We start from the raw sequence: 15,266 nt of genomic DNA, 5'->3' as shown, positions 1-15,266 counted from the left end.
TTCCTTCAAACGGGTGTTGATCAGCGTTTGGCGCTGGCTACGATAAAGGGTCAGGTGTCTGCTCTGGCCGTTCTGTTTCAACGTCCCGTGGCTTCCAACCCATTGGTTGGCACCTTTGTTCAGGGTGAGCGGCATCTGGTTCCCCCGAGGCGGGATCCTCTGCCCCCTTGGGACTTGAATCTCGTTCTCTCTGTGTTGCAACGTGCTCCTTTTGAACAGATCAGGGAGATCTCGTTGTCTATGTTGTCCAAAAAGGTCGCCTTTTTGGTGGCGATCACTTCGGCTCGCAGAGTGTCGGAACTGGCGGCTTTGTCCTGCAAGTCTCCGTACCTGGTTATTCATTTGGATAAGGTGGTCTTGCGACCTAATCCTTCTTTTCTGCCGAAACGAGTTTCGGAATTCCATCTTAATGAGGATATTGTCTTGCCTTCGTTGTGCACGAAGCCTAAACATCCAAAGGAGGTGAGATTGCACTCTCTGGATGTTGTTCGGGCGATAAGGGTTTACCTTAAATCGACTGAGTCTTTTCGAAAGACGGACTCCTTGTTTGTTCTTCCAGAGGGTCCTCGGAAGGGCATGGCGGCTTCGGCCTCTACCATCGCCAAATGGATCAGGCAGACCATTGAACAGGCCTATGCTTTGCAGGGGAAGGTTCCCCCTGTGCCTGTGAAGGCGCACTCTACTAGATCTCTGAGTACGTCTTGGGCCTGTCGTCATGGGGCTTCTGTGGCCCAGGTGTGTAAGGCGGCGACTTGGTCGACCGTGCACACTTTCACAAAATTCTACAAAGTAGATGTTCAGGCATCGGCGGATGCTTCCTTTGGCCGCAAGGTTCTTAGTGCGGCTGTTCCCTAGGGTCCCTTGTTGGGGACTCCTGGCTGTTGGGATAAGTTTTGTATCCCCTGGTTTTTTTGTCTTTTCCTGAGTTGTTGCTCCTGTTGAGCACTTATTTTTGCTGTTGCCCAGCTGGTTTCCTTCCTTTGGTAAGGTTCCTTTCTTTGATGTGGAGACTGCGTTGCCTTTCGGCGCGGATGCGTTTCCCACCCCTCATGTTTGCACTGCTTTGGGACGTCCCCATATGTGACGAATATGAAGAGGCGGCGACTGTCGGAGGACGTAAGAGAAAACGGAATTTTTGTAAAATCTTACCTGTAAAATTCCTTTCTCTGAGTCCTCCGACAGTCGCCGCCCCCGCCCCTCTTTTGGGGTTTGATTGTATACTCTACTGCTATTCCACTAAAACTGAGATATGGTTGCAGGAAGTAGGAGGGTATTGACTGAGGGGACCACCCCTTGAGGGTGGGATATGTTAAAGCTTTATTGTTAACATATTCTGTTGCCTAGCTACTCCTTCGGAGCAAAGTCTAATACCCCATATGTGACGAATATGAAGAGGCGGCGACTGTCGGAGGACTCAGAGAAAGGAATTTTACAGGTAAGATTTTACAAAAATTCCGTTTTTCTTTATCCTCCATTGAGGCACACTGGAAATCAAACTTTTTGGACATCCAAAAGCAGCCCAACTGAGGGGGACGGAATAGGGGGAAGATGGCAACAAGCAAACAAATGCTAACCAGCACATTAAAAACAACAGGAGCTTAGGAATGCCTGAAGCTCATGGAGCCAGCTGAGGGGACCTTACATTTTAAGCTGGCATCAGGAGAGGCTGAAACATCCTTCTGGTAAAACTTGTAAACTTAAGGCTGCAGCCATGCAACCCTAAAAAACAGAGGCCTGATGCCAAAAAGCCCAAGAAGCATTTAAAGTCCTGGTTGAGTTAGACTGGAAAGGGGGAACCTGATCCTTAAGACCAGTGAGCTTGCACCATGGTCTGCCTGAGACACTCGGAAATGGTAGAACCAGAAGACACTCTGAGGCCCAGCCAGAATGTAAAAAAGAAAATAAAACTTGTGTAATGGAGAAGCAGAAGAGAGATACATTTGAATCATCTGAATAACATCTGTGGTGAGAAATTTCCTTCTGGTTAACTGCAGCTGGATACAAAAGAGGGAATGACAATGCCCTGATTAGGGTGAAAAACAAATGCTACTTTTGAAGGAAGAAAAGTTGTAGGTCCCAGGACCACCTTTTCCCAATATAAAAATCAAAAAGGGTTCTGTGCTGGATAAAGCTGCCGGTTCAGACAAGCTTCTAGAAGTGATAGCAATAAAAAAAAAAAAAAATATATATATAATTTTTTTTGTCAGCGCATAGAGAGGGATATCTCTTCAAAATTGGCTTCCGCAGAGGTTGATGGAATTTGACCCGGGGAGAACCACATGGGAGATCTCTTGCACACAGAATGGAAAGCCAACGGTCTGTTGAAAGAAATTGCACAAGCGGGGATCCGGCCCTTGCTGGTACTAAGGGCTAAACAGTGTTCCAGACCAACTGCAGGAAAGTGAGGGTCGATCCCACAGAGAAAATACTGGGATGAAAGCCTTTAGGCTCGCACCCCGTGAAGTATGCATTTCACTTCAGATGACAGATCTTGCAGGAAATAGATATTCTTGAACTGAGCATCATAGAGATACAACTCTCAGTGATATGCCTGTGTTCTTTAGAACCTTGGTTTTCCACAGCCATGTTAAAGTTGATGACTTGGAGGCAGGTAAATCCATCCTTCAGACAGAAGATCCGGTTGGTCTGGCAGAGCCCACGGTGCATCCATGAGAAGTCTTACCTGGTCAGTGCTAGCACACAGTGCTGGGGCCACTCAGGGGCATTAAAAACCAAACAAAACTCGAATGCAGAAGCAGAGCGTCGGACAGCTCCTGAACTGTGCATAAACTTTAGACGGTGAGTTTGAGGTTTCTTCAGGGGAAAAAATATTTTTGGCCAGGGAAGTGTTCAGGACCAGCCTCAGATATTCCAATCGAGGGGTTGAAGTCAGCAATGACATCTGAGCCTCTACAATATCTGGACAATAGGGTACACTTTGCCTTTTAGAGCCCTCACTTACTGTTCCTGGAAAAGGTCATCCAGGTAGTTCACAATCGGGATACCTCGAGAGTGTAGGAGGGCCAACAATAGAGTCAGCATCTTGGTGAACCCCCTAAAGTTCAGAGGACAGGCCAAAGGGAAAGGCCACAACCTGGTACTGGTGAATCCTCACTGAAAAGTGCATAAAATGTGGGTACATGCAAGTAAGCATCCATGTCCACTGAGGCCAGAAAGTGCCCTTGAAGCATAGAGGCTGTAATGAATAACACTGCTTCCATCTGGAATCATTTTTACATAAATGTAAACATTTAAGACTGATGTCCATGATGGGACAAATGCCTCATTCGAGCTTGAGAAGGAATAAAACTCCTGAAAGCACACCAAAGCAGGGAACTCTGGCAAATAACCCCCTGTTCCAAGAGTACAGACAATGGAGGAAGAAACCTGAAGATTGAAGGTGAGAAAGTGAGGAGGAGGCAGGGAAAACGTATAACCTTGGGATACCATCTTTTTCACACAAGCCATTGGGAATGCAAGATTTCCATGGATCTGAAAAGTTCAGTAGAAATTCCAAAAGGTGGGGGGGCGGCACATTAATCCCAACAGGGTTTTTTTTGCAGATTGGAATTCCAAGTCTACCAGATGGAAGGAGAATAAAACCATGAGAATCTTGACATGGAAGTCAAAGGCACGGTGAAGCAAAAGGGATGCTTCTGAGAAGTGGGGAGCCTGTTCCTTAGGCTTCTTCCACGGAGGAGGGTTGGTACTCCTATCCCCTATAGCATCCTTTATGACAGTGTCCAACGTAGGCTCAAAGAGACATTGTCCCTTGAAAGCAATGTGGTGTAAAGCCCCTCACAAGTGCACTGACAGAAGACCAATACAAGAGGGTAAGCAAGGAGCTTCCAGCAAGCAATCACAGCTTTAACATAACTTCAAATTTGGTCTACATGATCAATGATTGGGGCGAATGTCAGTATCAGTAATACCATGCTTACGGCATCTAACACAGTCAGCCATGGTCTGGGCATAGAAGAATTTCTGCCAGAATACAGTGCAATGCGTTACTGGTCAAAGAGAACATGGCCCTAGACAAAGATTCCAGTCTCTTATCAGTGGGGTCCATGAAAGGACATATTCAACTGTAATGGTAAGTGCACTGTTAAGGCAAGGGATGGCTGGATCCACAGTGAGAACAGACCACTTTGTGAAAAACTCCTCATTAAAAGAAGTACAGTTAGTACAGAAAACTCAAAAATATGTAGATCAAGCCCTGAATCTGGAGGGGGAAGGTGCAGTAGCATGTCCTTGGCCTCTGCGGTCAGGGTCAAAGGCTGGGCAATAAGATACCCAAAAGTTTGCATGACTAATAAAAACCTCCTCAGAGAGGGGAACAAGCCAAGCAATCCCTGACAGAGCTGAAGAAGACTCCAAGGCAGGGGATAACATTAACACTAATGGGCAACATGACTCAATGTTATGTCCATTGGCACTATCAAGGGGGCACGCAGCAAGCAAACCCTGACCACTCAATGGGAAGTGATGGGGACATTCAGTATAGCTGACCTGTCCCCCCATGTCTAGAATCAGAAATGTTGCAGCCAAGTGCAGTAAGCAACGTACAAGAGGCCTTAAGTACTCACGGAACCTGGGCAGATAGAAAACACTCAAGATTAGAGGGTTGAGTGGCTGGAGGTGACCATGCGTCACTGAAGACCGGCAGTAGGAATGAATTGGGGATCGAAGTTTTACGTGGACCTCAAAGCAGGAGCAGCAGTGAAGAGATGCTTCCACAATGCGGTTTGCCAAAAAGACGCATAGCGATGTGTGACACTCATCCCAGTGGAATGACCAGCACTGTGTTCCATAGCATTAATCCCTTCCAAGGCAAGCTGGCGGGAAAAGGGGGGATTCAAAAAAGGACCCGAGGGACTAAAAAAATGAGGCATCTCCTGGTGCCCAGACCGAACAGCGCATTCAAATAAATCATTTTTTAGAGACAGTACACAAAGTGCAAGGATGAACACAGAGGCGATACCAACAGCTGTGGACCTGGAAAGCGCTCGGCAGCAAACTTAAGAACCTTTTTGAGAGGTGCCCAAGAGTCATTTTCAGGCTGACCCCGTGATATTCAATCCAGTAGGGTCTGGCCATAGTAAAACTAAAAGATGAGACTGAGGACAACTGTGTTGGGTAGCTGTGGAAAAGCGAAGAGACTTCCTGCAAATACATGGAGATGAATCTTGATTGCTAGAAAAAGATGTAGGTGAAGTCCTAAATCAGCAGAGGTATAAAGATGTTCATACTTTTAGGACTACAGCAACAAACTGAGGCATGCTGGCAGGATAAGAGAGCTATCCCAGCCTGCTCTTGCTGGTCAGTGTTCAATCCTCCTGTAGGTACAGGTATAACCCAAAGGTTTAAGATTTCCTGTGTCCCTCAATGGACAAGATAGATGTTTCACCATATCTGCCTGATGTTAAAACTGTTAAAGTGAGCATGAACTTTGTCCATGTAGGGTAAAGCAACAAATTCACTTCTAGAACAAATAGTTTTGTTCTAAAATGCAAACAAATCTTGATAAATAACAAAATAGGTCTATTGATTTTCTTTTCCCTCCTTCTTTTCAGTGTCCTCTACAAATCTATAACCTATAATGTGATAGGCTCATTCCATAATTTGACCTGCAAGCTTACAATGAAAGCCAGTATAATAGATGTGAGATGGTATACAAGAGCTCTGCCAGAACCCCCCCCCCCCCAAAAAAAAAAAAATTAATGTTCTCTTGCGCAATACAAATACAATTTCATAAAATGGTCTCAATAAAAGGTAACAGAATACATCAGATGCATGTCATCTGATCATATGACTGCTCATTGCTGCCCCCTGCTTTTGCACAATTTCTAGGGTCCCAAGTCAGCGCTCCTGGCTCCTCTCTCCTGCTGGGGGCCCCCACAGCAAGCAGCTTGCTCTGGGGCATCCAAGCAGGCACACTCCCAACTTGCCGCTCTGTGCCCATTTACACACAGAGCTGCGGCTTGGCTCGCCCTCTTCCGATTGGCTCACTGGACATTGCTGGATCGAGATGGGGGTCAGGTAAGCATTGGGGGGCTGGTGCACACAGGAGTTTTTTTTACCTTCATGCATAGAATGCACGAAGGTAAAAAAAAAAAATATATTGTGCCTTTACAACCACTTTAAAGGAAAAAAATTAGATTTTTGACTTACTGTAAAATCCATTTTTCTGATGTTTATTGACGGACACAGCTCCTTATCTTCTTAACCATTGGGTTAAACTGCTCCCTACAGGAGTAGGACACTAGGCAGGAAAAAGCTTGACTAAGTCTATGGGGCAGTTCCAGGGGGTATACTCCCACTCTCAGCTATAGGCAAACAGAAGAAAGCCAACTCCACAGAGAGGTGGGTGCTGTGTCAGTCAAACATTAGAGAAATGGATTTTACGGTAAGTCAAAAATCCCATTTTCTCTTTCGTTCATTAACGGACACAGCTCCTTATTTTCTTGACTATTGGGACGTCCCAAAGCAGTGTCAAACATGAGGGGTGGGAACGGCAAGAAAAAATTCCCAAGGCTAAACTGTAGCCAACCAGGTAACATGAAGCTCAACCATAAACAACTGGAGCTCACCTGAAAAAAAAAAACAATACACCCTCAAAGAGGACCAGGTCCTCTGAACAGCAGCCTGCAAAACCTTGCAGCCAAAGGAAGCATCCACAGATGTCAACACATCCACCTTATAAAATGTTGTGAAAGTGTGCCCAGACGACCAGGTGGCCGCCTTGCAAACCTGCAGCACTGACGCCTGATGACGGAAGGCCCAGGAAGCACTAAGCGTCCAAGTAGAGTGTGCCTTACCAGGGAAAGGAGGAACCTGACCCTTAATTCAATAGGCCTGAATCACTGTCTGTCCGATATGGACTGGAAATGGACGCAGTACAAGCAGCCAACCCTTTTTGAGGCTCATCTGAGTACAAATAGTGAGTCTGACCTCCTAGAAGACTCCGTAGCTGCCAGGTACACCCTGACTGCCTGAACCACATCCAGGGAATGCAAGGCAAGTTCCTTAGGATGTTTAGGCCTGGGACATAGGGAAGGCAACACAATGTCTTCATTCAAATGGAAATCAGGACGACCTTTGGAAGGAACAATGGACAGTGACGAAGAACCACAGTAATAGCCACCAAAAAAGGCCACCTTCTGGGACAACGTAAGCAGATAATCTCCCGAAGACTTTCAAAAGTAGGTTTCTGAAGAACTGACAGCACCAAATTGAGGTACCACGGCGGCACTGGAGACCGCACTGGAGGAGCCAAGTATTGAACTCCCTGGATAAAAGTATGCACCAAGGAACGTATGGCCAATGGAAGTTGAATATAAACCGCTAAGGCCGAAACCTGGTCCTTGATGGTACTCAAGGCCACGCGCTGCTCAAACCCCCCCCCCCCCCCCCATTGGAGGAAAGCCAGAATCCGAGCCACAGAAAAGGAGTGAGGGTGAATCCCAAGAGACTCAATGTACGTCTTCCAAGTATGATGGTAGATCTTCCAATAGGTAGATTTTATAGCCTTTAACAGCATAGGAATCACTGATTCAGACAAACCTCTCTCCTTCAAGCACCTGGCTTTTAACAGCCAAGCCGTTAAAGCCAGTGACTGTAAAGCAGGATGAAGATCGGCCCTTGGGACAGCAGATCTTCCCTGAGAGGAAGTCTCCAAGGAGCATCGGCGACCAGCCGTACCAGATCTGCGTACCAAGACTCGCAAGGCAAATCTGAAGCCACTAGAATGACCGGAATCCCTTCTGCCTCGATCCTGCACAGGAGTCTTGCCAGAAGTTTGAGAGGGGGGGGGGGCGTAAATCAGACGATACTGACTTCAAGGAGCCACTAAAGCGTCTGTGGAGTCGGCTAGAGGATCACGAGACTGTGCCACAAACCTCTGTACCTTCCTATTTAGACGAGAGGCCAACAGATCCACCTCAGGAGTACCCCATCGGAGATGCAACTCATAAAACACCTCTGGATGAAGCAACCATTCCCCCTGGTCCAACGCTTGTCGACTGAGGTAATCCGCTTGCCAATTGTCCACCCCTGGAATGTGTACAGCAGAGAGGGCTGGAATTAATTGTTCTGACCACCTTAGAATAACGGCCACTTCCTGAGCTGCCAGGGCCATGGCATAGTCCGATTGAATGCGTACCGAACACCACTGAAGACGAACTGTCCAATGATCCAAAGTCTGATCACTCAGAGTTCCAGTGCATTGATTGGCAGTCTGGGGGGAGAAAGGATTTTCCCTATCGAAGTGCCAGAGAACAAAGCCACCAGATCAGGGACCCTCTCGTACCCCAACTCAACAGGATCAGATGGTCTAGAGACTGAGGATTCTTGTCCCATTTTACCAGGATCTCTTTTTGCAGATTCTTGAGATCTCGTGTGGAACTGCACAAACGGAACCGCCTCAGAAAAGGTAGACACCATCAGGCCCAGCACCCGCATGCAAGCCCGGAGGGATGATCGCCAGCTGGACAACAGAAGCTGAATTGCCTCCTGCAATTTCTGGAGTTTTTCCAGAGGAAGAAACACTCTGGCTGAGGCCAAGTCCAGAGTCAGACCCAGATAGTCCAGCCTTGTGGACGGAACCAGAGCAGACTTCTGAAGGTACAGAATCCATTCCAACTCCTACAGAGTTCGCAGAGTAATCTCCAACTTGTCCATCAGAGCAGTTGGAGACTCCGCTCACAGAAGAAGATCATCGAGGTACCCTAGTACCGCGATCCCCCGCTGGCGCAACAATGCTAGTACCGGGGCAAAAACGTAATGAAAACTCGAGGAGCGGAGGCGGGACCAAAGGGTAACGCCACAAACTGATAATGCACCTCGCCCACAGCAAAGCGGAGGAAGCACTAGTGACCGACAATATTGATGTCGATAGAAGCAAGAAAATCCCCCTGATGTAGGAACGCCACCACCGTGCGAATGGACTCCATTCAGAACTTCTTCACCTGCACAAAGCAGTTGAGTTCCAGAATTGGACGTACCATGCCTTCCTTCCTGGGAACTGTAAAAGGTTTGAGTAAAACCCCTGAAAACGTTCTGAAGTCGGAACCGGGACACTCACCCCTTGAAGTAACAAGTCTTGCACTGCCCCAAAGAGAACCGGTAAGCCATCTGGGGACAAGCGGAGATTAGAAGGGGAGAACCTTTCCGGAAGATAAGACCGAAACTTGATCTTGTAGCCGGGCCGAATGACTTTGTGGACATACTTGTCCTGTACCAGGGAGGTCCACAGATCCGGAAACCAGCGAAGACGTCTCCCCACCCCAGATACAGGTGGGGGCGCCCCTTCATGCAGAGGAAGCCTTGTCTGCAATTCTGGAAGAGCTCACTTGTGGCTTGACAGACCAGGTCCTCTTGGTACCTCCGGTGGAGGCCCTGAAGGGCTTAGATCCCTTGTCTTGAGACCCTGAGGGACGAAAAAGGCCTCTTATGAGCTGAGAATGGCCCCCGTCTACGACGGGGCCCCTTGCCCTTGGGACCCTGTGAGGCCCTTAATGATGTCATCTAAGGAAGCGCCAAACAGGCTATCGCCCACAAATGGGAGATCAGAAAAGCCCTTCTTAGAAGTCTGGTCTGGAAACCAGCATTTCAGCCAGATAATACGCTGAAGGACCACTGCTGAGGCAGACAGTCTAGAAATCAAAACAGCCACGTCCAAAGAGGCTGTAGCCCTTGGACCAACTGCTCCGCCAGCTCTGCAAATGCAAGGGGAAGCTGTTCCCCCTCCACGTCCCGGTGTAAAAGTTTAGCCCACCTAGTCAGATTTTGCTACACCAGGGCAATTGTAAATACCAGCCTAAGTGCCGAACCAGCCTCAGTGAAGATATGGTGGGCCAAAACCCCTCCAACCTCCTATCAGCTGGATCTTTAAAGGCCGGGGACTCCTCAACCGGAATAAGGGTGGCTTTATTTAACCTGGAAATCTGCAAGTCCACTACAGGGGGGACCTTCCACTTTTTAAAGCAAGGAATCCTCATGAGGATAACGCATCGCAAAACACTTAGGGACCGCAAAAGTCAATTTTGGGCAACCCCACTGTTTTGTGACAATATTATCAAAGTAAGCAGGAAAGGGGAACACCCTCGTCGCCTTGGAGGGCCCGTGGGTGCCAAAAGGGACCGGCGCCTCAGACGCAGCATCAGCCGCATCCTCCATCTTTAAAGTTTCACGCAATGACACAATCAGTGCATCCATCAGCGCCTTTTTATGCGCGGCTAGAGGAGCAGAGGAATCATCCTCGCTATCTGAGCATGCAGGGTGCGTGGACGCAGACCCAGAAGGGTAACTCGCATCCGCAGCGGCCGAATCAGATTCAGGATCTAAAGAGGCAGGTGAAGGCGGGGGATACTTTTTGCTAACCAGTTTTCCCAGGACCAAATTCACCTTGGACACGAAGGACTCCAGGACTGCCGTCAGTGCAGTCAGTGATTGTTGGGACCCAGAGGGCCCGGCAGCCTCTGAGAGGGGATCAGGTGGGGAAATGTGCTCCAGGGACTTCATTAGTAAAGAGGGGGACCCACACAAAAAGTGTATAAAACTGCTAGGGACAGCCCCACCGCACTGGCAGCACCACAGGGCCCAACACGGAGCACAACCGCTGCTATAGCAAAGAGAGGGAGAGGAAACCCCATAAAAAGATCAGGCACTTATAGCACCAAGTTAAACTGCACACAATTCAGCGATCAGAAAAAGATCCAGGAGGCAGCACTATGGGATGAGGAGGGGCTCCCACCGCGGAATCACCATCATATAGCTTCAAAAACATGGCCACCGCTATTTTCAATGAGAAAACCACAAGAAAATGGCCGCAGAGTCTAAACAAACATGGCCGCTGATCTACAGCACAAAAGGCTACACGAAAATGGCGGCCTCAAGCGGCTCCCAGAGGCCCATGTGGGACCTCAGGAGCTCCGAACACGATCGCAGCAGGAAGGGGGGCACTAACAGGAGCCCCCACCAGGTACAGCCCCCTCACAAAAGTCGATTGTCCGGTCGCCGGCGGCGCACCCCCCCCCCCCCCCCCATCGCCAGCTTGACACTCCAGACCGACCTAAAAGGTATGGCCACCCCATGGGAGGGGAGGGGGGTGTGTGCAGATCGGGGGTGAAAAGTCCGCAGAGGACCAATAAGAAAGGGAGGGGGATACTGCATGGGAAGGAGGAGAACCCAGGGGTCAGGCCATCCCAGGGAGGGGCCCATGTCCACCCTAAAATCCTCCAGGAGTAGAGGGGAGACAGCTACTTACCATACCAGGAGACGGGTGGGCATCGCTCCATCATAATGGGGGGTTGTCGGCCAGGAGGAACGCTGCGACTCAGGCCGAGGCCAGGTCGTATGCGCCCTCGTGAGACGTTTAACTCACAGACTACCCCCTGTTCAGTGGGGCTATGTCGCGGCTGACCTAGCGCAGAGCTGAGGCCTGTGAGCGCTCGCTGGCCAGACTGGGGGGACCCTCTGGATCTAGATTATCCAGTCCGTCGCCCAGTCCGGCAGCTGATAGTAGATTCTCACAGGAACAAAATAACAAAGATAGGAAAAAGTTCCATTTAAAAAGTAAAAATTGCCAGAACCAGAGATCCCAGCAAGGAGCTGCCTAAAGGCAGACTAAGTGCCTATAGGTGGGAGTGGCAGAATACCCCCTGGGACTGCCCCATAGGCGTAGTCCAGCTTTTTCCTGTATAGTGTCCTACTCCTGTAGGGATCAGTATAACCCAGTGGTCAGGAATTTAAGGAGCTGTGTCCATCAATGAACAAAAGAGAAAGGTAGATTTTTCATGGTACTTTTTACGAACATTTCTAGATCGGAAATCTTTTCTTTTTGAGTTTAGGTCCACATTATTATTTTTTTCTCTGCAGATGGCAAAACAGTCAGACACCCCCTACTCTCTGTGCCTTATTACTGATGTAACAGTAACTTGCAGGTGTGGCGAACTGTGTAAAAACAGTATGAAACTGAGCAAACACAGTCAAAACACACATATCTCTGCCATTAACCCTGGCAATTATTTGCTCCTCATTAATTTCCTGGGCCTGCTTTTATATTTTGCCTACACAACACTTTTAAAGACTTGGATACTTAAGCCTAGTACACATGATGAGATTATTGGACAAATGATCATCCATTTTTTTTGCATGCTAGTCTCCAGATCGAAAATGAAGAGGTTACTAAAGTACGAAAAATTTCCGTACGACAGAATATAAATTCAGAAGGGATGTCATGTGTTGCAGTGTATTTGTGTTGTATTTTCGGATGAAAACTGTACTGATTAAACAAAAATCTGGTATCGTACGGGTACATTTTTCGTGTTTGTACCTTCGGAAAATGTGTACCGGCCATAAGTATCTGGAATCTGGACTCTAACTAGCACCCTGTCAACAGCACATGGAAGCTAGCAGTAGGCTTATAGTTGCTGCTCTCACTTGTGCAGAAGTATGATATCCTGTCGATTTTTCAACTGATCCGGCCCCAACAGCAGAGCGAAACGTCTTGCAAGATCACGAATCTCAAGGAAAGAAGATGCAAAGCGATTGTCAGGAGAATCATCCTCTAAAAGGAACCCTGTATATGACTGCGGAAAAAGAAATGTTTAGTATAAAACTTTCTTTTCAAATATGAACATGAAAGATGAACTTAAATGATATTTTTTTCTTAAGGACCTTCATTTAAAAAACTATTTTTAATAGGGCAATCCTGTATTTTTACATTTTTTTCTGGTTTCCTTTAAACAACCTGATTGTTTATTCTGTATCTTTGCTTCAGTTTTAGAGATAAAAGGTCTGTGCAACTCATTCTAAAGTGTACTGATCCTGTAATTAAAGGTGTTAAAATTGATCGGTGTAGCTTTAAAGTAGCTCCACAAAAACCTTTGCTGCAAATCACCTTTGGGAATGTTTCTGCAGCTACGGCATTATCTCCCAAACAAGGCAGCTGAGTAGCATACAGGCTCAGCCTGTTCGTGAACTGTCAGATCTGAGACAGTTCATTAAATTATCCTGTGCTGAGAAGTCTATTTCCCAGAGCTGCTTAGGGTGGAAGGCCTTTGTGAACAGATGGCCTTGCAGATGTTGCCATGTAAAACCTGCTGCATGATACCCATCCAGCCTGTATGGTTATCGAACACTCTACACTGACATTAAACACACAATTCACATTCATAACTTAATAAATTCATATTTTATTAAAGATTTTACTATTTCATTAGTTACCAATAGACATTGCATCTGTGATACAAGTATGTGAATCTCTGTAAAGAACATTTAACCACTTGCCGACCGCCCTATAGCAGTTTTACTTCCAGGTAGCAGGCGCGAGTGGGCGCAGTTCCCTTCTGCTGTGATTCTACACACCGGGAGCCGATCAGCGGTTCCCGCAGACTCAATGTCTCCTAGTACCCGCTGATCATTCGGTACACAGGCAGAACGGCAGTCTGCCTATGTAAACAAAGCAGATTGACGTTCTGTCAGTAAGAAAGGCATAGATCCTGTGTTCCTGCAAAGTAGAAACAAGGATCCATGTCTTCCCCTAGTAAAAGCACCTTCCACACTACACCTAAACACTGGCTAGGCACACATTTAACCCTCTGATCGCCCCTTCTCTGCCAGTGTCATTAGTACAGTAATAATGCATATTTTTATCACTGATCACTGCATTAGTGTCACTGGTTCCCAAAAAAGTGTTAAAAGTGTCTGATTTGTCCACCGCAATATCGCAGTCCTGCTATAAGTCGCCGATTGCCGCCATTACTATTAAGAAAACAAATAAATAAAAATTCCATAACTATATCTCAGTTTTTAGATGCTATACCTTTTGTGCAAACCAATCATTATATGCTTATAGGGTTTATTTTTATCAAAAACATTGGCCTAAACATTGGATAAAGAAAATGGGATTTTTGACTTACCATAAAATCCATTTCTCTGTTCATTGGCGGACACAGCTCCTGCTCTTCCTAACTATTGGGTTATACTGCCCCCTACAGGAGTAGGACATTAGGCAGAAAAAAAGTCTGGCTACACCTATGGCCCTCTCCCTGCTATAGATACTCCGTTTTGTTACAAGCAGTGTCAGAAAAAGTAAAACTCCACAGAGGGGTGGGTGCTGTGTCAGTCAATGAACATCAGAGAAATGGATTTTACGGCAAGTCAAAAATCCCATTTTCTCTTTCGTTCATTTGCGGACACAGCTCCTGATCTTCTTAACCATTGGGACGTCCCAAAGCAGTTTTAAACATGAAGGGTGGGAACAGCGAAAAAGAAATTCCCAAGGCTAACTATAGGCAACCAGGTAAACAGAAGCTCAACCAAAACAACTGGATCTCCCCTGAAAAAACATTACGCACTCAAATAAGACCAGGTCCTCTAAACAGCAGCCTGCTAAACCTTGCGGCCAAAGGAAGCATCTGCAGATGCCAACACATCCACTTTATAGAACTCTGTGAAAGTGTTTCCCCCGACGACCAGGTGGCCGCCTTGCAAACCTGCGTCACTGATGCCTGATGATGAAAGGCCCAGGAGGTACTGAGCGCCCGAGTAGAGTGCACCTTGACAGGGAAAGGAGGAACCTGACTCTTAATGGAATAGGCCTGAATCACCGTTTGTCTGATCCATCTGGAAATGGTTGCAGAGGAAGCAGACAAGCCTTTCCGAAGCCAATCCATAAGCACAAATAGTCTGGCTTCCTGAAAGACTCCGTAGCTGCCAGGTACACCCTGATTGCCCAAACCACATCCAGGGAATGCAAGGCAGTTTCCTTCGGATGTTTTGGCCTGGGACACAGGGACGGCAACACAATGTCTTCATTCAAATGAAAATCAGAGACAACCTGAGGAAGGAACAACTTTACCACTGTGAGCCACCAAGTAAGGTAAATGACAGGGTAACGCTGCCAATTCTGACACCCTGCACGCAGAGGTGAAAGCCACCAAAAAAAAAAAAACACCTTCTGGGACAGCGTAAGCAAGGGACTTTTCAGAAGATTCTCAAAGACAGGATGAACCCCAAGAGACTCACAACATTGCAATGTACGTCTTTCACGTACGATGGTAGATCTTCCTAGAAGTAGATTTCCTAGCTTTTAACAGTGTTGGAATCACAACTCAGACAAACCTCTATCCAGCAGCACCTGACGTTCAACAGCCAACCTGCCAAAGCCAGCGACTGTAAAGCAGGATGGACGATTGCTCCTTGTGACAGCAGATCCTTCCTGAGAGGAAGCTTCCAAGGAACGTCAGGGACCAGCCACACCA

At 47.3% G+C, this 15,266-nt stretch overlaps 1 protein-coding gene across 1 annotated transcript in view; it reads right to left on the bottom strand.

Moving 5' to 3' along the window:
• STAG3 (STAG3 cohesin complex component) overlaps window positions 1–15,266 on the bottom strand; it is a gene marked incomplete at its 5' end in the record, with an annotated part of 227,684 nt that overhangs the window by 44,165 nt on the left and 168,253 nt on the right. The window contains one exon of the mRNA XM_082256553.1: window positions 12,442–12,590. Coding sequence (XP_082112679.1) covers window positions 12,442–12,590 — 149 coding nt within the window. The remainder of the gene's footprint in view (window positions 1–12,441; window positions 12,591–15,266) is intronic.

This window comes from Pelophylax lessonae, assembly GCF_965119305.1.
Source record: "Pelophylax lessonae genome assembly, chromosome: 4".
NCBI classification, from domain to species: Eukaryota; Metazoa; Chordata; class Amphibia; order Anura; family Ranidae; genus Pelophylax; species Pelophylax lessonae.
Note: the sequence above shows the minus strand (reverse complement) of the source record. Positions and strands in the feature narration are given on the sequence as shown.